At 49.9% G+C, this 20,644-nt stretch overlaps 1 protein-coding gene across 2 annotated transcripts in view; it reads right to left on the reverse strand.

Moving 5' to 3' along the window:
- Positions 1-1,247: 1,247 nt before the first annotated feature.
- Positions 1,248-20,644, reverse strand: part of CLPB (ClpB family mitochondrial disaggregase) — a 143,826-nt gene continuing 124,429 nt past the window's right edge. For both annotated transcript variants that reach the window (XM_061380739.1, XM_061380738.1), the window contains 9 exons: positions 16,075-16,152; positions 14,798-14,853; positions 9,145-9,189; positions 8,618-8,779; positions 3,259-3,415; positions 2,418-2,491; positions 2,133-2,252; positions 1,939-2,043; positions 1,248-1,562 (listed from right to left, as the gene is read on the reverse strand). In XM_061380739.1, coding sequence (XP_061236723.1) covers positions 1,314-1,562; positions 1,939-2,043; positions 2,133-2,252; positions 2,418-2,491; positions 3,259-3,415; positions 8,618-8,779; positions 9,145-9,189; positions 14,798-14,853; positions 16,075-16,152 — 1,046 coding nt within the window. In that variant the 3' untranslated portion in view covers positions 1,248-1,313. The remainder of the gene's footprint in view (positions 1,563-1,938; positions 2,044-2,132; positions 2,253-2,417; positions 2,492-3,258; positions 3,416-8,617; positions 8,780-9,144; positions 9,190-14,797; positions 14,854-16,074; positions 16,153-20,644) is intronic.

Below are 20,644 nucleotides of genomic sequence, written 5' to 3' on the forward strand. Positions count from 1 at the left end.
CTGCTACTAATAAATAAACAAAGAGTGGCAGTCACTGAGGTACAAAGCGGCAGACAGCTCCTTGAGGGGCTGGATGGTGCCTGTTGCAGCATCTGCTGGAGCCCATGTTCCAGTTTCCGGCTGCCCCCCACCCGCCGTGTCATGATATTCCTCCACCACTCGGGGGACTGTGATTCCTGTCCCCATTTTCTGCTTCCTGGAAGAGACTTTCTGACACCAAAGGAGGGTTTCCAAAGTGGCCCTTCAGGGGAGGCTGATGGCATGGTCCTCAATGGTGGCTACTGCAGATGGTTCCCAAGGATGTACGTACCAAGCCTTGCTGTGCCCTGCTAATTAAGCTGAGGCCGAACACGCCTGGTGTGTGGAAAGCCTTGGGGGATGGTGTGCAGTCCTCTGCTTAGTGACTAGCATGCAGACTGCATGAGGGAGCTGTCTATCCCATGTTCACTTAGCTAGGACCACGGTATAGACGGGGCTGAGGCAGACTCCATGGCCATCTGGGTACAGCCCGACCCAAGGATCCCTCCCCCTACAGTTCTCCACTGTCTATGTTGTTGGTCTCCTGCAAGAGAACCCGCAGAGTTAAGCTTGCTTGGTCATTTGGTGCTTCTGTCCAGGCCCCGTGTAGGGTAGGGTAGTACCCAGCCTTCTTCCTAAAGATGCCCAATGCTGGCCTAGTTCCGAGGCTGGAGAGACGTGGTCTGGTCTGACCCCTGAACGTGGGGCAGGGAGGAACAGTAGCTACGACACAGCAGTGGAAGGGGGAAGGGTTCCGAGAGTCCCTTCCCCTTGGAATTCTAGGGCATGGGAAAGAGGAAGCAATGGCTTAAATGCAGAAGCTCTGTGTCTGGGCCTCTGACTTCTCTGCTCCCTGTGGAGACATTCTGGGGACTCAGTAGCATGAGAGCCAGCAGAGGGTAGCAGGTCATAGCCTGGTCCCTGTCTTCTTCCAGCCAGATCTGTTCTCAGCTGCCATACTTCTGAGCTTCCAGAAAACACGATAAAGTTCCAGAGGCTCTGGGACATGAGGATCACGCTGAAGGACAGGGATGAGGGAACTCCCTCTTCTCCCTGCCATAAAGCAGACAGAGGAGCAGCTCCCCTCCCAGAGACCTAGGAGCACATGTGGGCCCCACAACGAAGGGGCTAGGGTGGGGCTGAGAAGGCATCTTCCAGGGGCTGTGAGGAGGTAACAGGCCTTAGGCTAGATGCAGAGGGGTGAGAAGCAGGAGGGGAAGGTAGGTCGGTCACCATGCCACAGCCAAGGGGGCTTTATTAGGTGTTGAGGGCACGTATGGGCAGGTAGGTAGACGCTAGAGGGTGTGGCACACCTTCTCAGGGTGGAGTGGTGCCTGGATGTCCAATTTGTGGGTCTTGCTGTCCTTATCGATGATCTCCAGCCGCAGCTTGGGGGGACGCCTCTCGGCCTGGGATGAGGACAGTTCAGGACTCCTGAGCAGCTGCTTGTCCGAGTCCTCCACAGTGATGCGCAGGGTACAGCCCCCCGGCAGCAGGTCCTGCTCATAGGCAGCCGCCAGCTGGTTCACCACTCGGCGCTCCACCTGCAGGCAGTAGGGGAAGCTGTCGTCACTGCCAAAGCCTGGAGGCCCAGCTCTGTTACTTGCTGCCTGGGCAAGAACTTACTCCAAGCTTCAGTTTTTTCATCTGCAAAGGGCTAACAACACGAGCTTGCAGGACAGTACTAACAAGTCAGTAGTCAGTTTCTGAGGTTCCTAGCCCCAGTTCCCTGACGCTGGTAGGAGTTCAAACTCATTTCCCCTCTTGGACAGGGGTTTTACTTGATTATATTGTTTTTGGTTCTGAAGGGGCATCTGCTCTGGGTAAGGACAACCCCAGCCTGCCTGGGCAGGCTGGGAGCCCAGCGAATGGGTCTAGGAGCAACAGAGAGGGAGGTGTGGAGGTCCTCTCAGGACTCACCTCATGCTTGATGGAGCGGGCGCCATAGTGCACATTGTAGCCTTCGACCAACACGTCTGCCACCTCACGGTCCCAGAGCAGAGTGATGTTGTGCCTTTGCTTAGCCTGGGACAAGTCAGACAGCAGCATGTCTGCATGTGGCCCAGGGCTTTCTAGATGTTCCGCCCCCACCCATGGGCAGTCCCTGCTCTTACTCTTTTGGCCCAGAAATTCAACTCCTTGTTGACGAGCTGGATGAGCTCCGAGTGGCAGAAGGGGAGGAAGTAGACGATCTCATTGATTCGTCCCAGAAACTCATCTCTCCGGAAGTGAGCCTGCAGGGCCAGGTTAGGGATGTGAGCTTAGTGACCCAGAGTGGGTAATGGAATTAGTGGACCCTACTGGGGAAGATATGGATGGGAGGGCTTCCACATCTTCACGATGGCTAAGGTGATCCCCTCCAACTCGAGGCTCCAGCGGGAAGGACAAGGAACTCTTACTTTTAGGATGGGGCGAATCACGTTTTCCTTGAAGTTCTTTGAGATGGTGATCTTGTCACTGATCTGGACGTCCCCTATGGAGACAGAAACATAAACTGCCTGCTCCCTACACCTGGGACCTTTGGGAGCTGTGCTGCACCTTGGCTCCATGACAAGAGCCTGCTCTTGCCCCTGACAGTCTGTGTGATCCTGGTCAACATCTTGCGCCCTCTGGGCTTCGGCCTTCTCATCACCTGCACAATCAGAGGACTGGACTGCATACTTCCCAGGCCCTTCCAGTGTTCATGTGCAGTAGGAATTGCATGAAGGAGCGGAGGGGAGAGGAGAAGAGTCAGGACTGAGACTTGAGTCCTGAGTTGTAAGAAGGGGGCTGGAGAGTTCAATCCTAGACAGAAGGCTGATAGAAGCAGTGTCCACCCTGACACACTCCCCTTTCCAGCACTTTCCAGGGCCCACCCGTGCCCACCTCCAGGTTTCTGACCTGCCAGCCCCTTGCTGCACCAAAGTGTCCCTCCCTGTTAAGTGCACATCCCTTTAGTCCCCTGAGACCCTGGCCCTCTTCCTGGCCCCACACCTTGGGGTGGCTCTGTCCCTGCCTCTGTCTGGAGCCCTCCTGTTACCCGAGAGGCCTGGGGCTTTCTTGAGGAAGTAGGGGCACTGTTTGTTGGCCTCCCTCCACTATCTAGTTGGGTGCTTGGTATCTAGTCAGGGCCAGTGAGGGGGAGATGCCAGCCAGGACCTTCATCTGACCCTGGGACCCCGATTCCATCCTTCCCCCGGAGCAGCGTGGCAGCCGTGTCACTTGACTGTTTGCCAAGAAAACGTGGGCCACGTGCCATACCAAGGTTCTCGGCAATCCGGTTACGGCTCATCTCCAAAGCTTCCTGCCTCAGCTGCAGCGCATGCTGTGCTATCTCGTCACTGGCCACGTTTGAGGTCATGATGAAGATGGCGTCCTTGCAGTCGATGGTCTTGCCTTTTCCATCTGTCAGCCGGCCCTGGGAAGGAATAGCAACTGCGTGGTCAGGGAGCGGTAAGGCCGGGCACCGCTTCCAGGAGGTCTCTCCAGAACCCTCTCCCCCTGGCAGTTAGCGCTCCCTCCTCTGGGGTCTCTGAGCACTGTTCTCACACCTTGGTTTCAGTGCTCACCTGCTGGGAGAGCCACCAGCTGAGACTGCATCTGCTGCCTGGCATCTCTCAGGGCACCCAGAAGCCAGTCTGACTGTATAAGCAGCCATCCAACACACTCTCCTGGAGGCCTGCTGTGGGTGGAGCTCTGTGTTGGGGCACTGGGGACTCACTGAGCCTGATACGCTCCAGTCTAGAGGAGTGAGGCCAGGAAACAAGCAGTTAGAATTCAGTGGGTTAGGCATTATGATAAAGGGAAGGCCAGGCTGCTATAGGAGGTCACAGCGTATTCTACAGGGCCACTGTGAAGACCAGATAAATGAACTGAAACAGGTATCATCTCTGCATCTTCAGAGCCATCCTCTGGCCTAAGATAAAAAATAATGTTCTTCCTTTAATCAACATGGGAAGTTGCCTTGGAATCTTTCGTTTTTTTCTAGAAGTGACACAGAAGAAAGCATCTTTACTAGACGCAAATGCACCAAGGAAAGAGAAAAGGGGCAACAATAAAGGGAAGAGACAGAAGAACTAGAAAAGTGTAGTTGTCCAGGGCCGTTCAGCTTAAGGGCAAGGAACTCCGCCCACTCAGCAAACCTCAAGGCTCTCATGGTACAACAGCACTTTGCAGTCATTTGTAAAGAAGCACAGGGGCTTTCCTAGTGGCTCAGTGGTAAAGAATCCGCCTGCCAACACAGGAGATGTGAGTTTGATCTGGGTTGGGAAGATTCCTTGGAAAGAAAATGGCAACCCAATCGAGTATTCTTGCCTGGGAAATCCCATGGACAGAGGAGCCTGGTGGGCCACAGTCCACAGGGTTGCCAAAGTGTTGGACATGACTTAGCAACTAAAGAACAACAATGACATATAAAAGCAATAATCAATGCCCTGCTGAGAGGAACTGGTGGAGTCTGCTGTGATGGGCACCCACAGCCACCCCCAGGGCCCTACTCGGTACCTCTGTGAGGGCAGGGGCTGGGTCTTGTTCTCACTGGGTCTTAGAACAGTGCCTGGCATAGAGCAGCCCTCAGCACTTGCTTGCAGACTGTTAGAATCCTCACCACCCCTACAAAGAAACTAAGGCTCCAAGAGCTTAGTTTGTACAAGGTCTCAGAGCTGGAACACAGTCCAGCTGAGACTCTACTGAACAGGCTCACCCCAGCACCCCTGTCTTTCACTGTACACCAGGCTCCTGGGGCCATACCAACAATGTGGGATAAAGGAGGCTTTGTGAAATTTTCTTTCCTAAATAAAAACTTCTCAGAGTTCTTCTAAATTCAGTTTGCATCCTTTGATCCTGACTGGAGAGAAGCTAAGCTACTGGGTCAGGTGTGGGGAGAGGTACACCTTCTTAGGAATTCACCGGGGCTGCAGACAAAGCATAGCTCCTGCCAATTCTGAGAGCATGGCTCCAGGGAGAGGTCACTGACAGCCTGAGGGGCCCTGCCCCAGGCCAGTGATGCGGGGCCCTACCCCAGCCTCAGGCAACCATTCCTTCTTAAGTATGTTCCTTTCCCTGGCTTCGAGGGCCTCACTCAAGGTCAGCCCTTGCTTCTAAAGCAGATGCAAAGGCAGACTAGCCCTAGCTCTCAGAGGTAAAAAAAGAAAGGCATGTGCATTAACTGAGCACCTACTGTGTACTGGGCATGGTACCAAGTGCTCTTCTGCCTCACTTTACGCTGGCCCGTGGCACAGGCCTCTCAGGAAGTGTTAGCTCCAAGGGCATCTATTCAAAGGGGGCCTTGAGATCCAGTCGTGGTCATTCCCCCGTCCCAGCCTTGAGTGGGAAGAGGAGAAGGAAGGGTACAAGCAGATGTCCCTGAGCTTGGCCATTAGCTCCCCACTTCACCCCCTGCCTACGAGTTACAACACGACAGATCCACTGAGGGCAGTTCTAGTTTTGGGGACCAGGTCTGCGTGTGCGTGGATGACCCCGCTGTGTTCGCAGTGCTCGTCCCTGAGGACTGAGTGCACACAAGGCTATACTGGCCAGAGCAATAACCCGCGGCCATTCCGTTCTGAGAGATCAAAGCTCTGCTCATAACGGGGCCTGGGGATGGGTCCCTGGCGGGCCAGGGGAGCAGGTGCAGTGCATGACTGGCCCAAGGGTGACTTTCAGTGTTTGTGCCTCCTCCTCAGAGTCCTTGGCAATAAAATGTGTCCCAAAGAGGGAGCTGTGGCTGACCCGCCTCCCAACTGGAGTGCACGCATGCGGGTGAGGTGTGAATGCTCACTGCAGGGTCACAGGGGCTGCTCCCCCACCGGCCCCCCATTTCTGTCCTCGAAGGGAGGCACAGAGAGTGGGCTTCCTGGGACTTGTGCCCTGTGCTGTAGGTCTGGGGTCAACTGGGAAGTGAGCTGCATTAGCTCTGCTTGGTGACAGCTTTGCTAGGGCTCCCACTTTTCTGGGCCTAAGCTTGAGGGATCTGGGATGGGTGGATCTGGGGTGGGGGGCGCGAGTCTCTATGCCCCTTAGTCCTACTGATCCTAGGGCAGCACTCACCACAGTGGCTGAACTGCTTTTTGCTGCCTGTCTCCCCCTCACTCCCAAGCACTGAGGCAGGGGCTGTGTGTGTTCTGCCTGTTTCCCCTCTGCCTGCCTGCACTAAACCACACTCTTCTAATTTGCCTCCTACTCTCTGGCAATTCCCTCTCTGGGTCTTTGCGGAGAGGTCGCAAGCCTCGTCTCTGCTTACCAGACTCTCACCAGGTGAGAGCGCTCGTCCATTCCTGTGGCCTGTGACTCTTTCTGTGACTCTTTCTGTGACTCTTTCTGTGCTGAAGCACTCCTGAGTCTACTTCCAGCACAGACCTCTCCTGCACTCCAGACAAGCAACTTCCCGGACATCTCCATCTGGCTGTATCCCAGGTATTTCATTTTCAACACTTCTGAACCTTAGCTCCTCACCTTCCTCAATCTGTTGCTCACATCTCTGTGTTCCCTGCCTCTGATAGCGGCAGAACCCATGGGTCACCCAGGCCAGAGACACTTCCACTGGTCACCCTTGTCACCTCCCTGTCTCCTCACTTGGGAGTTCTCTCCATCCAATGGCCCTGCTGTAGAGCACGTCTCCCCAGCCCTCACTAGGACTCTTCAACAGTCTCCTCGCTGGTCCCTCTTCTTCCTTCTAGTCCATTTACTCACTGCTGCCTACAGGAGCTTTATAAAAGGAAAATTCAATCATGCTTTTCCCTTGCCTAAAGTCTTTGAAAGCTTCTTACTCTCCAGCAAATAAATCCACACTCCTTTGCCTGAGATTCTAATCTGCCCCTGTCTATCTCACCCATCTACCTCCACCATTCTGTTCTCACCTTCCCTCGCAGTCGGGCAATTACTGAAAGGCTGCAGTCCTCTGGATGGAGCAGGCTGCCTCACGCCTCTCTGTGCCTACACACAAGGTGTCTACTGCCAACCCTAACATACTGAATTAAGTTAGTTGATGGGGTGTTTCTCCTGGTGCTGGGGGCTCTGAGAATGCCTGGAAAGACTAGGTACCTGGGAGTTATTATTTAAGCTGTGGGTTCTAGGAACTGGAGTGCCTGGGTTCAAACCCTCGATTTTCTCTTCCCAGCTGTGTGACCATGGATGAATCAGTTATCTCACTTTATCTCAGTTTCTACATTTGCCACACTGAGGTAGTAATAATGACTATCTTCATATGGTTATCGGGAAGATTAAAGGAGTTCATAAAACAGTGCCTTGCACATAAAGTACAAAAATGCCCACTTTATCGCATCCCTTTTCTACCTGATAGGGCAGGTTTGGGTCTCGTCCATAAGCTGTGTACCTGAATCCTATTAACAGTCTAGAATGGAGTTGGGGGAGTATCAGAGCACAGGTGTGGGAAACAGAATATGTGACCCTTGAAGGACTGGCCTTCATTCCTCAGTAGGAGTTCTCAGGATAGGGAGCAGATAAGAGCCTAGGAGGAGGGCAATAAAACTGGGGCAGCCAAGGATGCTGGGCTCGGAGGGGAAGCCAGTGAGTGGGCAGCTGTGGGGACACTTGGATCTGGCTCTGGCTGGCTTGGTACCTGGTGTGCTATTTGGTCCAGGGGTATCCATTCCTGTATCTCATCAGCGAACCTCTGAGATTTTGAGAAGCAAACCCCTTTCCATTTTCCCAGGGCTGGATGGGGCTGAGTGGAAAGGCGGGCTGGACTCGGTCTGCCCTTGTGCTGGCTAACACAGCCTCTGCATGGGAGCAGAAGGAAGGCCTCACCTGGAACAGGTGGATGTCAGCCCCTCCCCTGACAGTAAGCCCTCCCTCCCCTGCTCAAGATAAGGAGAGGTACAGCGGGGAGACCTGGGCTCTGGGACCAGATGTATCTTGAGACCATTTATGGCTCCTCTGTACAGTAGCTCTGTGGCCTTGTGCAAGTCATTTACAACCTCTTGAACTTGTTTCTACATCTGTTATAAAAGGTTACTACCTTGCCTGGCTATTGTGATGATTAGCAATAAAGTCTGTAACATCTTTAGCACAAGCCTACTGCATAGACTGCTGAATAAAAGGAAGCTGTTCTCATCTAGAGCTCACTCGGTCAGTTGAGAGGGAGACTGTTCTCGTTTGTGATGAGCCGGGAGCTGTTCAGAAGAAGAACACTCCATAAGCCAGGGCACCACCATTCCATCATCACTGCAATGGTCACAGACAGCAGTAACATTACTAACATTTTAAAGAACTGGTGAAGATGATGGAAGGAAGGAGCAGGAGCCGTCTGAGTGAGATTCTTGGAGCTTACTGGATCCAGCCTCCCTGTTTTTCACATGAGGTTCCTAGAGATGGAGCTGAGCTGGAACTAAAAATTCAGGTCTCACTCTCTCCTGGCACTTCTGCCCCATTCTCTCTTTAAAAGGGACCTGGGCAGCCACAACATTTCAACTTTTGGGCCCTGCTTGTTTTTCCTAGAGTGCCCAGTCTGGGCCCTGGTCCAGAGAAGGGGTGAAGCCACATCTGCTAACTGAGAAGCAGGAACTTGATGAACGACTGACTCCGGATCCACAGGTCCTGCTGCTCATAGCCCCCTCATACCTACAGGTGTCCCCCAGCCAAACCCAGCCCCATGACTCACCTCATCAAACAGCTGCAGCATGATGGTGAGCACATCTGGGTGGGCTTTGTCTACCTCATCAAAGAGCACCACGGCGTTGGGGCACTGCTTCAGCTTCTTGGTCAGCTGGCCACCCTCCTCATGGCCAATGTAGCCTGGTGGGGACCCGATGAACTTGGCTACCTGGCGGAAGGAGAGAATTAAGTTAGGCAGGCCTTTCCATCCTTTCAGTTTCCAATACGGGGCATGCACGGTAAGCTGGCTTTGTATACTGTTAAGACTGCCTGTTTCAACAAGGTGAGGTTATCTCTTGGGGTGGAAGGAATCTTGCTGTGATAGGAGAGCAGTTGGATCTCTTCTATGTTTATTCTTCAGAGCAAATCCTATGCAAAACAGATGGACCCCACTGTGTACATATGTCCCCAAAGGACAAATTCCAAGGCTGCTGTAATTATCTCAGGCTTGAATGACAAGTCACATCAAAATACCCAGGCAGAGTCATGTTGACAGGCTTTCCAAACCAGACTTCCCCAAGGACTCTCACTCACCTCATGCCGCTCCTGGAACTCAGACATGTCTAGCCTGATGAAACCCTGTGTGGAAACAAGCACGAGTCCATTTGAAGGTAGGAAGGCAGAGGGAAGGGCTAAGGAGGAGAGCATCTCAAATATCTTCTGGGCTTTCAAGCCACACCAAGCCAAGATCTTCTATCCCGTTCTCATGACAGTGTTTTCTGGCTCCTTGTCTCCTTTTCTGTCCACTCATCCCCTAAATGATTCCCTCACTCCCTACCTTAATAAATCCAAGTCACGTCCCTGCCCTTAAACTGGCCTGGAAAGTCTTTTTTTTCCAGGCTTCTACTAGGCCTGATTACCGCATCATCCACTTATCACACATTTCCTGAAGGCGTCCTGTGTGTGCTGAGCACTAGAGCTATGTATGTCTCTGTCCTCTAGGAGCACCGGAGTGGGACAGGCTGACATAGACAAAGTCAGCCACCACCAGCGTGGACCATGATGAGATGGAGGGGAGCAACAAACACCCAGACAGCTCCATGGTGTCCTCCACTCTGCAAGTCTACATAGGCACAAGTCCCTTTGCTTTAGTTTTCTTCTATTTTTCAAAGAGTATAGTTGATTTGCAAAGCTGTTAGTTTCAAGGGTACAGCAAAGTGATTCAGTTATACCCACACACAAAGACACATATATATTCTTTTTCAGATTCTTTTCCATTACAGGTTATTACAAGACATTGAATACAGTTCCCTGTGCTATACAGTAGGTCCTTATTGTTTATCTTTTTTATGCATAGTAGTGTGTATCTGTGGAGAAGGCAATGGCACCCCACTCCAGTACTCTTGCCTGGAAAAAACCATGGACGGAGGAGCCTGGTGGGTTACTGTCCATGGGGTCACGAAGAGTCGGACACGACTGAGTGGCTTCACTTTGACTTTTCACTTTCATGCATTTGAGAAGGAAACAGCAACCCACTCCAGTGTTCTTGCCTGGAGAATCCCAGGGATGGGGAAGCCTGATGGGCTGCCGTCTACGGGGTCGCACAGAGTTGGACACGACTGGAGCGACTTAGCAGCAGCAGCAGCAGTGTATATCTGTTAATTAACTGTTAATTTATCTGCTCCCCATTTCCCCTTTGGTAACTACAAGTTTGTTTTCTGCCCGTGAGTCTATTTCTATTGTGTAAATAAGGTCATTTGTATCACTTTTTAGGCTGCACAGATAAATGATATCACATGATTTTTGTCTTTCTCTGACTTACTTTATATAGTTTGATAATTTCTAGGTCTATCCATGTTGCTGCAAATGGCAGTATTTCATTCTTTTTGATGGCTTAATAATATTCCAACCTCCCTCCCCATCCATTCCTCCATTGATGGACATTTAGGTTGCTACCATGTCCTGGCTATTGTAAATACTGCTGCTATGAACACTGGGGTACATGTATCTTTTTGAATTAGAATTTTCATCATCTTCAGATATATGCCCAAGAGTAGGACTGCTGGATTATATAACTCTAGCTTTTTTTTAAAAAAAGAATCACCATACTGTTTTCTAGAGCGGCTGCACCAATTTACATTCCCACCAACAATGAAGGAGGGTTCCCTTTTCTCTACACCCTAGTTTACTTTTCTTTTAAACTAATAAATCTGATTTATTTACATGTTTTCACGTCATTCAAGTGCTCTCCACAACACTGCTTGCAGCCCTTCTCTCTCCACGGTTGGGCCTAGGGGTGCTTTCCAAGGGAGGTGGCCTCCTGGGTGAGGCCCTACCATAATTAGGCCCAGGGATAGAATACTGTCTAGAGTGGGATTTGCGAGTTAACACAAGCAGAATGCCTTCTCCTTTTTATGAAGAACTCAGGGACTTAGGGTGTTATAAGGGGATTCAGAGGTACCCTGTCTCTCCACCCAGATAAGGGTTCCCCAGAGACTCCTCAGGTTCCTCTCCTACTGGCACCCACTGACTACACTTCTCTTAAAAGCTGAGGAACAGCGGGTGCCAAGACCTGAGAGGGAGGTATTAATGGCTATATCTGAAATGCAGGCCATACTGCAGTTCAGCTGCTGGTCAGAAATTCAGTCTGTGAAGTATTCTAGTTTTCTCTGTCCTGTCACTCTGTATCTGAGGTATAGGGCGGCAGAAAGAGCCCTGGACTCAGCTTCCAACCCCAGTTCTCCACTGTCTGTGGCCTTGACCAGGCTGCCTTCCCTTTTAGAGGTGCTGTTTCTTCACCCTACGTCCTCTCCCTGTTTCACCAGAGGCCTGAGGACAGGCCCTAACCCAAGAGGTGGGAAAGACCCCGGAGAAATTCTTAAGGCCATGTGGGGTGATCACTGCTATCAATGATGAAGCATTAGCCAGTAAGCATCTTCACAGGGCCCCAGGCAGCTTGGCCAAGAGAGACATAGGCTTCAGGGAGGGTAGGAAGAGAGACATGGGGAAGCTGGGAGTGCTGGAAGCAATGGGCTGGAAGCCGTGAGATGGGCATCTGATAACAGCTGAGACTCACTGAGTGCTTACTATGTGTTTGGCAATGTTCTAAGCAAGCTAGAACCCACGTTCTAAAGGGCTTAGAACATGAGTAAGTCTAAGAGATAAGTACTATTACCATCCCCACCTTATAGATGAGAAGACTGTCACGGATTAAAGTAATTTGCCCAGGGTCTCAAACCGACAATCTGGCTCCAAGTCTGTGCTCTTAGCCTCTATACTCTGTTGTTTCATATGTCCCACTCCCTCAATCAGCTGGGCTTTTGGCATCTTCATCTTAAGGGTTCTGAGTTTTGTGCCCAGAACCAGTGTCAGTCAATGTCCTACGATAAGAGGGAGTATAGACTTCAGTGCTTACTTACTCTTATGTCAAGTTACTAAGTTCTTCTACTGATTTGCTAAATAACTCTGAACAAATCTCAGGGCTTGATTTTCTTAGCGGGAATAATTTTGGTTTCACATGATCTTAGCTTAGGGTTATCTAGAAGTGAGGCAACAATAATAACAACAGTGAAAGTGAAAGTGAAGTTGCTCAGTCCTGTCGAACTCTTTGCAACCCCATGGACTGTAGCCTACCAGGCTCCTAAGTCCATGGGATTTTCCAGGCAAGAATACTGGAGTGGGTTGCCATTTCCTTCTCCAGGGGATCTTTCAGACCCAGGGATCGAACCCGGGTCGCCAGCATTGCAGTCAGATGCTTTACCGTCTGAGCTACCAAGGAAGCCAGTAATAATAATAGTATCCAACATGTACTGATTGCTTACTAATGTGCCAAGAATAGTGTACAGCATTTTACATCATTATCTCACTTAACCTTCATGATAATTCACTGAGATAGGTACCATTATTGCACCCATTTTACAGATGAGGAAACTGATGTAAACAGAGATCTCAGCCAACTCCACAGAGTAGTTTAGAGCTGAACTCAGATCCCTGCTCTTGATCCCTTCATCATACTATAACTGTGGTCTTTAGAGCTCCACCACCCTATCTCAGGATGAAATCACAGGATGCCGTTAAGGTTTTTTTCTCAAGGATTATTAACTCTAATAATGGAAGTTAACGAAGCTGCTCAATTTGGGAAAAACAGTGGAGTTTAATAAGAGAAAAAAAAAAAAAACTCATAGGAGGTCTGATAAAGAAATTATAAAAATGTGCAAACAGGGATTTCTCTGGCAGTCCAGTGGTTAAGACTTCATATATCCACTGCAGGGGGGCATGGGATCAATTCCTGGTTAGAGAACAAATATCCCATATGCTGTGTGGTGTTGCCGAAACAAGAAAAAAGTGCAAACAAGTCTTTGTGAGGTAGCCAAGTCTGGAGGTATCAGTGACTCTTTTCAAATGAGGAAACTAAGGTACAAGAAAGCCAGAGCTTGAATTCAAGTCACCGACTCCCAGGCCAGTGCCTGTTCACTGAGTGAGCCCTCCTTTACACTGGGGCCTGTAGATGACACTCCCCACACATCAGTCCTTGGATCCTGGCAACATCAGGTATCCTGGTTAGACAAGCTTACAGTTCAGAATCCTCAGATTATAAAGGCATGTCTCAAACATGCCTGTTACATGGCCAGATAATGTCCGTGCTAAACACAGGTGTTGTAATGAGTTGATCCACAGGGCTGGTCAAAGTAGGAGTTTTATAAAAGTACCAACTCTGATTTAAAAATATATGGATGATTATATTCTCACGCCCCTCGTCTCCCTATGTGACACAAGGACAAGAAGGACAGGTTTATAATCTAGTCTTCTCTTGCAGCAGAGAACAGTTTTGAGAGAATAGCTGACAGACTGGATTCTCATTTTACTTCTTCGCCTAACAGGTGCCCTTAACGTTGCAGGGTCTCAGTATTCTCATCTGAAAAGTGGTTCTAATTTGGCATTTAAACTATTTTCCTTGTAAAATCAAATAAGACAGTAGATGGGAGTGCTGTGAAAGGATGGAGTGATGGATAAATATGAGACAAGGGATCAGGTACTTGATGGGTGTTAGAGCCTGAGCTCGCTGTGATTCACAGTATTTCACTTGATGCTCACAGTAATCTTAGACACAGGACTGATTAGCTTTATTTGAGGCAATAGCTGAAACTTGGAGGGGTAAAGCAACATGCCTAGGGCCAGCAGAACCTGCGCCAAGGAATGGCTGACTCCAGAGTCTGGATCACCCAGCCCACTATCTCCAAGGGGAGAGGGTGGTAGGCACTTCCGTCTCCTGGGTGAAGCATGCACTGAAGGATGCCATCGTCAGCTTTCAGGACACCCTTCACAAGTTGAAATCTGCCTCTCGTTTAGATGCTCCAACTGAAAAAAGACTTGCATCGTCCATCTTTTATCAAGCCCTTTCTCCTTTCTACACCAGCAAGTCAGCAGATACTTTCCTTCTACTTCCACTGTTTATGAAGACATATTAAGACAGCTTGGATAAGGAGATTATAATTTGTAATTAAATATTAACCTTTCTGACAGTATTAAAATTAAACCACTCAGAATTCTTCATCCCTAATCAGGTGGTTCCTGCCCGTAACTACATCTTCTCTAATAGTCTCACTAGTTTATGGCCCTTTCCAGAGTGCTAATTGTTTCAATCGCTGCCAACCTGATGAATTGGCCTAAAAAAGCCGTTTCAGTTGGAACATATTAGCATGCCGTGTGCTGCTTCTTGCCTGCCTGCCTGCCTGTCGAGTGGGTCTGCCCTGGCTTTGGGTGAGGCAGCTCATAGCTACTGGCACAGTCAGCAGAAGGGACCATGGACACAGCTCAGCAGGACACAGCCTCAGCTACCTTGTTTTCTGTGGCTGCCAGGCCCTCAGAGAGGTGGTGAAGGGGGAGCCAGGCCACAACAGGACAGGAGTTGGCCAGGACTCTGTTGCTGGCAGAGTTCTAGGCAGCTCCTTATTGCCTCAGCTAGGGAGGCTTTCCACAGAAATTAGGCAAGGGTACCCAGGGTTGTGGGCAACCTGCAACGCCTCCAGACTGGGAAGCTAGGAGGAAGAGAAATGTCTGCTTTTAAGTTGAAATGTTTCTGCAGTCTCCAAGGACTGCTCTGACATTTTTCTCTGTGTGAAACAATTTCTTGTCAGCCTTAGTAAGTCAAACTGAGCAGGTCTCGGAAAGCCAGAGTCTGAACAAGGGGATGGACACTTTGCGAGCTCTCCACGGCCTGCCAATTGCGCCTAGTTCCAGCCCTTACCTTTTTGGCATCTTTGTGCATATATTTAGCTGTCTGCTTGGCCAGTTCTGTTTTTCCTAGTAGAAGGAAAAGAGAAGTATTGGGTTAGGAGATGACTATCTCCTGGAATCAAAGAATATTAGAAATATTAGAATATTAGAAATGCATGGATGCTGGAAATAATACATGTTATAGAAGGGAACAGAACAGAAAGGGTGACTCTCAAAGTCACCAAGGGAAAACTGATGGTAAATCTGGGACCAGAATCAGAGTCTGCATTGTATCTTGATTTTTCTGTGGATGGGGACTGAAACTTTTTCTCTATGGTAGCATCTAAAAGTGGGAGGTTGTCTCATACAATCCAGAGCCATCTTGTCCTTCGAATCCCAGCACAAACCTTGCTTTTCCTAGAAGCACCTTGACTCCCTGGCTCATTGTACTGTCTCTCTCTGGACATCCATGGTCCTGCCATCTAAGCTAGGCCCTGGAGCCACAAGGCCAAACAGAGGCTGGGAGAGGATAGAAGCCACCCCTCCCTGGCTTTACAGCTTTATTTTGTAACATAAAGAAAGGATGACGATACCAAAGTGATGGCTCTGAAGGGCCATTTGGTATGATGGTCAAGTCTTTGGAAGTCACTGCCTGTCTAGTATGGCTCAAGGTCTATGGTATAGTGTGAAGTGATGGTAACCCTTTGGGACCCTACATCAGAGGCAGCATCCATGAAGATGCTGAGGGGGAAGAGGAAGCTACAAATGCATGTAATTCCCCATAAAGACAATGGGAGGGCAGCGATGTGGGACTGTGAGGGTGGACAGTGAGAGGGTGAGAACACTTCAGATAATCCAGCCCAACTGGCTATAAAAATCCCCAACCAACTTCACTGCAACCAGTTCTGCTATGCACTTAGCACTGTGCTGACCATCAGTGGCTTTCTTTAGCTTCCTAGAGGGTTCTGGCCCAGGCTACACTAGATGAGGCTGGTGCCCTGGGCAGTGGAGGTAGTTCAACTACTCCTACAGGGCAGCGTCTGGGGTTGCAGAGTGGCTGGACCAGGACTAACAGGCCCCCAAGGGCCTAGCCCTCCTGGTGAATCAGGCCCTGCACCACAGCTTCCAGAGGGACAGGCATAATTCCAGCTGTTTCAACGTGACAGATGATCCTCTGCTGGCTCTGTAATTCGAAGGCAGTTGTTTTGGGAACTGGAGTTGAACTAGAGGAGGGTCGTGTGACTCTGGCCCATAGCAGCTGGGGCTCCCCCAGCTCTCTTCCCCACAGGCTGATCTACTCCCTGTTACCTATTCCAGATGATCCCAAGAAGAGGAAGACCAGGGGGTGCTCTTCGTCGTACCAGCCATTCTCCTTCCTCCGGATCGCTATGGCCAAACACACAAGACGGGAGGACAGGGAGGGAGGCAGATAAATCAATGACACAAAAGGCAGGATAATTATCACTAAGTATACAATATGTTTTACTGCTCTGCGCCCACTCAAAGTCCTCACTACCATTAGTGCTGCCTAATCTGATTAGCTGGCAAGGCCCCTAGAGACACCTAATCAGGTTAGCATGGATTTGGAAAGCTGCCCAGAGCAGATTTCGGATAAAGTTTTCCAGGATGAGCACTCAGCGTTGCCAGGGAAACTGAAAGGCTGGTGGATGGTGAATGGAGGTGAAGGGGGTGGGGGACTGACTGGTGAAGGAGAATTGGAGAGGAACTTTAGATCCCGGCTGGTAACCCATCTATTCACAACTGGTTGGCGGCTGAGCCTCCCCCTATGCAAATGGGAGAGGCAGAAGCCCATGGCAGGGCCTTGGGGACGGGGGTGTGAGCTCTGAACTCTTTCCCATTTGGGGGAAGTAAGGTCTGCTGTTAGGAAATATAGCCAAATGCACTTTCTGGAAGCCAGTCAAGGGTACTGTGGAGCTCAGGGCAAGGAAGGGTGAGCCACTTGCTAGCACCTCCACAACCATGGCCTCCAATGGACAGAGGTGCGGGAGGGGAACAGACATGTACCAAGTTTCTTGGGGCTCAGCTCTGTTACAGTAAGCGCTGACCTCTCCTCTCCAGGAGGAAATATATAATCAAGGGCTCTGCATGCCACACAGAGTGGGAGAACCAGGCTCAGAAGCATCACCCAAGTATAAGAGTAAGGAGCAGAATGAGGCAGAACCATCTGAAGAATCATTTATTTAATAAATGATTAAATAAATGTTATCTCCTAGGCCCAATGGAAAAATCGCCAACATTTTATTACTCAAGACCCATTCAGATAACCCTGAGTAGAAAATATTATTTTCAATTCCATCAGATTGAACAGGAAACTGAAACAAGAGATAAAGATATCTGCCCAAGTCACAACAACTAGTAGGTTACCAGCTGACTGGTGGAGATGGTAGAGTTGCATTGCTAAACCTATCTTCTATTTTGGTCACATATGGTTATAAAAAGTGGATTAATTTGGGTTGCATAAATGGAAACACGCACTCAGAAGCAGGAAGGGGTGAGAGCACTGTGCAATGTCAAGGTTGGTCTGCAGATGGAACAACATCTATGGTCTGCTCCTCAGAGAGCTGAGGGGAGATGAGCAAAGGAATATATGTTGGAGGACAAGTCAATGGAGGAGGAGTTGACAGTCTTAGGGAAGCGTCTTCAGTTCTGAGGTGCAAAGATCATCCATACTACACACTGTGTGGTATAATCTGTGTCTCTGGGTTTCATGGAAGTGGCTGGGGAGGTCAGGGAAGGCCTTCAGAAGAAGTGGAAATGATGACAGATCAGACTAGGCAGGATCTGAACGGGAAGAGGTGGCAGTATGACAGAGGTTGTGGGGGGGACAGGAATGAACAGGAGTAGCTGTGGGTGGGATCAGACCACAGAGGTCTCGAATGCCTGTCTCAGGAGTACATGTCCACACTGTGGGCTTTCTCACCTCAAACTCTAATGCTTCTTCCTAAGATACTTTCTAGTTCTGGCCTCAGAAGAAACAGAAACTGTCGGTGGACACCGGACAAGCCACTCTGCCTGCCTGGATTCTCTCCCTGAGATTTCTGAGAGGAGTCTGAGAAACCACTCAGTCTAACCTCTCCCTTGGGTTAGGCTGAGATCATCTCTGAACTGACTGGCTTGGTCCTCTGGAAGAATGGCCATGAGGGGAACCCACAGGCCTCGCAGGTATCCAGAGGCTAGGCATGAAGACAAAGAAGCCCTAGCCTGGCGAAAGGGGAGGCCCCAGTGTTCTGACAGAAGCAACACCCTGTGGGTGAGGGTGTTTGGGAAGGTAGAGACCTATAAAAGGACAAAGGCTAGACTTCTGTGAATATATGTGTAGGATGTGTGCTGAGGCAAAGGTGAGAATGGGGGCTTATCTGAAAGGAGTCACACTTCTCCAAAAGTTGAATAAGTTGAGAATCTAGGTTTGAAAGAAGCTGAACATAAACTAGATTCAGGCTTCATGGGGGTATCTGGGGAGGCCAAAGTACCCAGGCATCACTCAAATGGGGAGCCCGGGGAGAAGAGTTCCCCAGGTGTTGTGAACCTTGGGTTCTGATCTTGACTTCTCTTTCACGAAGCTTCCCAGCCCACCAAGAGCTACATGCCTCTGGGCTAAACAGTTCAAAAACACCATGGAGAACATGGAATTGGATTACGCCTGGGGCCATCTTTCCCCCCTTCTTTTCTAATAACGCACCTGGGAGAGAGCTCTTTATAATGCCAAGCAGACTCCACTGCACAGCTGTCCCTGGTCAATTCTGCTGGACTCAGGGCATGAGTCTGGGGTGGGCTCAATCTGGGCCCCCCGTGAAACAGGCAAAATGCCAACCATTAAACAATTACAACTCTGGATATTTCTAATAATATCTGAAGAGAAAAACGGCCAAGCAGATGGTGTCCGACAGAATGAAAAATGGAAGTAGCTAGAAAAGACTGAAGAAGGCGGGCCCCCGGGTGTGTGGTTGGTAGGGCGGCTGAGGGCTAAGACTGGGCACCTTAGGGTCCTGTCAGGCTGGGGCAGAGGCTGGGACAGAGACCTGGCTGGGTCCACTTGGGATGTGGTCACAGATATTCATGCTCTCACTGTGGACAAGCAAATGCAGCAACTTCCTCTGCTAGCACTTCAGAGCCTATAAAGAACTTCTGTAGACATAACTTCATTTGAGGCTGGTTACAAACCCACGAGGCAGGCAGGGCACGTAACTTGATTCCCATTTTACAGATGAGATCATACATATAAAGAAGTGAGGTGACCTGCTCAAGGTTACACAGGTAGATAAATGGACCTGGGCTTTACCCCTCGTGCTGGCCAGCTCTTGAACCTGAACTGGTGGTTCAGGAGTTTAGAGGGAGGACCTGGCTGTTTCCCACACAGCACCCCCTCATTCCCTCACCTCACCTGGAAAGTTGCTCCTCTGTAGTCTTTCAGTCTGGCTGCCTCAGTCACTCCATACATGGTCTCAGGAGCCCCTGCCCCTGACCATCTCTTGACCAGTGCTCTCTGGTCTCAAGGTCCCCTGAGCAGGAAGCTCAGCCCATCTGGCCTGTCCCATCTCTGGGGCTCCAACAGGCTTGGCAGCCTCTCCATATGCTGGACCAGTGACAGGGTCCCCTTGCTGGGTCTTCTGGCCATGTGGACCACTGCCACTCATCCTACATCTCTCCTGCAACAACTCTTCCAGATGACTCCATATCACACCTGCCCCAATAACCCCCGTGTTCATCGACGGGGCGGTGCGGTAGGGAGGGCAGGAGCCACAGGATCTAGTTTGGGGTCCCGGCTCTGTCACTTATTAGCTGACTTTGAGCTCAACACTTACTCCTTTAGAAGCCTGGTTTCTTCATCTCTAAAATGGGACTAGCCATACGTGCTCAGTCGGCCCCTCATGAAGATTAAAATGAGTTAATGGTTATGAAAGTGATTTGTAAGTTGCAAAAAAAAAAAAAAAGAATAAGAATAAAAATAACAGTAGTCATAGCAGCAGTGGGGGCACAAGCCATTAGCCGTGCTATTTTACAGATAGCCCTTTCATCCTTACAATACTTCAGAGAAGTAAGGAGTATCTCTCCATGTTACAGAGGACGAGGCTGAGGTTCAGAGAGGGACAATGGGAAGGTTTCATCTGTGCACCCTCATATCAGGGAGAGGGTAAGTCCCGATTTGATTGTGTATTTCGTGGGTGCATGTCCTAGGCCTATTTCCTGAGGGACTTTTGCAAAACACTGGTATAATGTGTGCTGACTAAATGAATTAATTGTTGGTCTTCCTGGAATCACAAGGGGCAAAGAACAGATATTTCAGCTCCCATTTTACAGAGAAGAGTGATGCCTGGATCCAAGAGTCTCTTACAGCTCCAAGGGGTTACTACTACCCTTGGGTAAAGAAGGCTTCCATTCTCTTCTTAACTTCCCTCAGGGAGTCTTATCCATTTGTTCAGCAAAAAAGTTCTGTGTCGAGTGCTGGGGCACCTACAAAGAAACCGAGAACAGGTCTGCACCTCTTGGCTGAACGCTGCTATGAAAACTGTGAGCGCCAAGTGGTATGGAGTACTATGAAAAGTGTGGGAAACGCTATCTGTTTCTGACTGTGACTTGGGGGCCAAAGCACAAGGGGGAGATGGCTAGGCAGCCTGGATATGATGGGACATTCCAGGAGGAAAGCTCTGGTGTGCAAAACCCAAGTGAGACAAAAGAACTGCCTCCTCCTCCCATGCCAGGCCTTTGCCTCCATCTAGCTCAAGGTTTGGGGGAGTCTGGGTAGGCTGACTCATCTCTCCTGATAAGTTCTATTGATGCAGCAGATTTTTTTTTAACCTAACCTGAAACAGTTTGCCCCATGCTTGTGCCACCTCCTAGGGGAACCTATCCTTCACAG

The sequence above is a fragment of the Bos javanicus genome, chromosome 15 (genome assembly GCF_032452875.1).
Source record: "Bos javanicus breed banteng chromosome 15, ARS-OSU_banteng_1.0, whole genome shotgun sequence".
Taxonomy (NCBI): domain Eukaryota; kingdom Metazoa; phylum Chordata; class Mammalia; order Artiodactyla; family Bovidae; genus Bos; species Bos javanicus.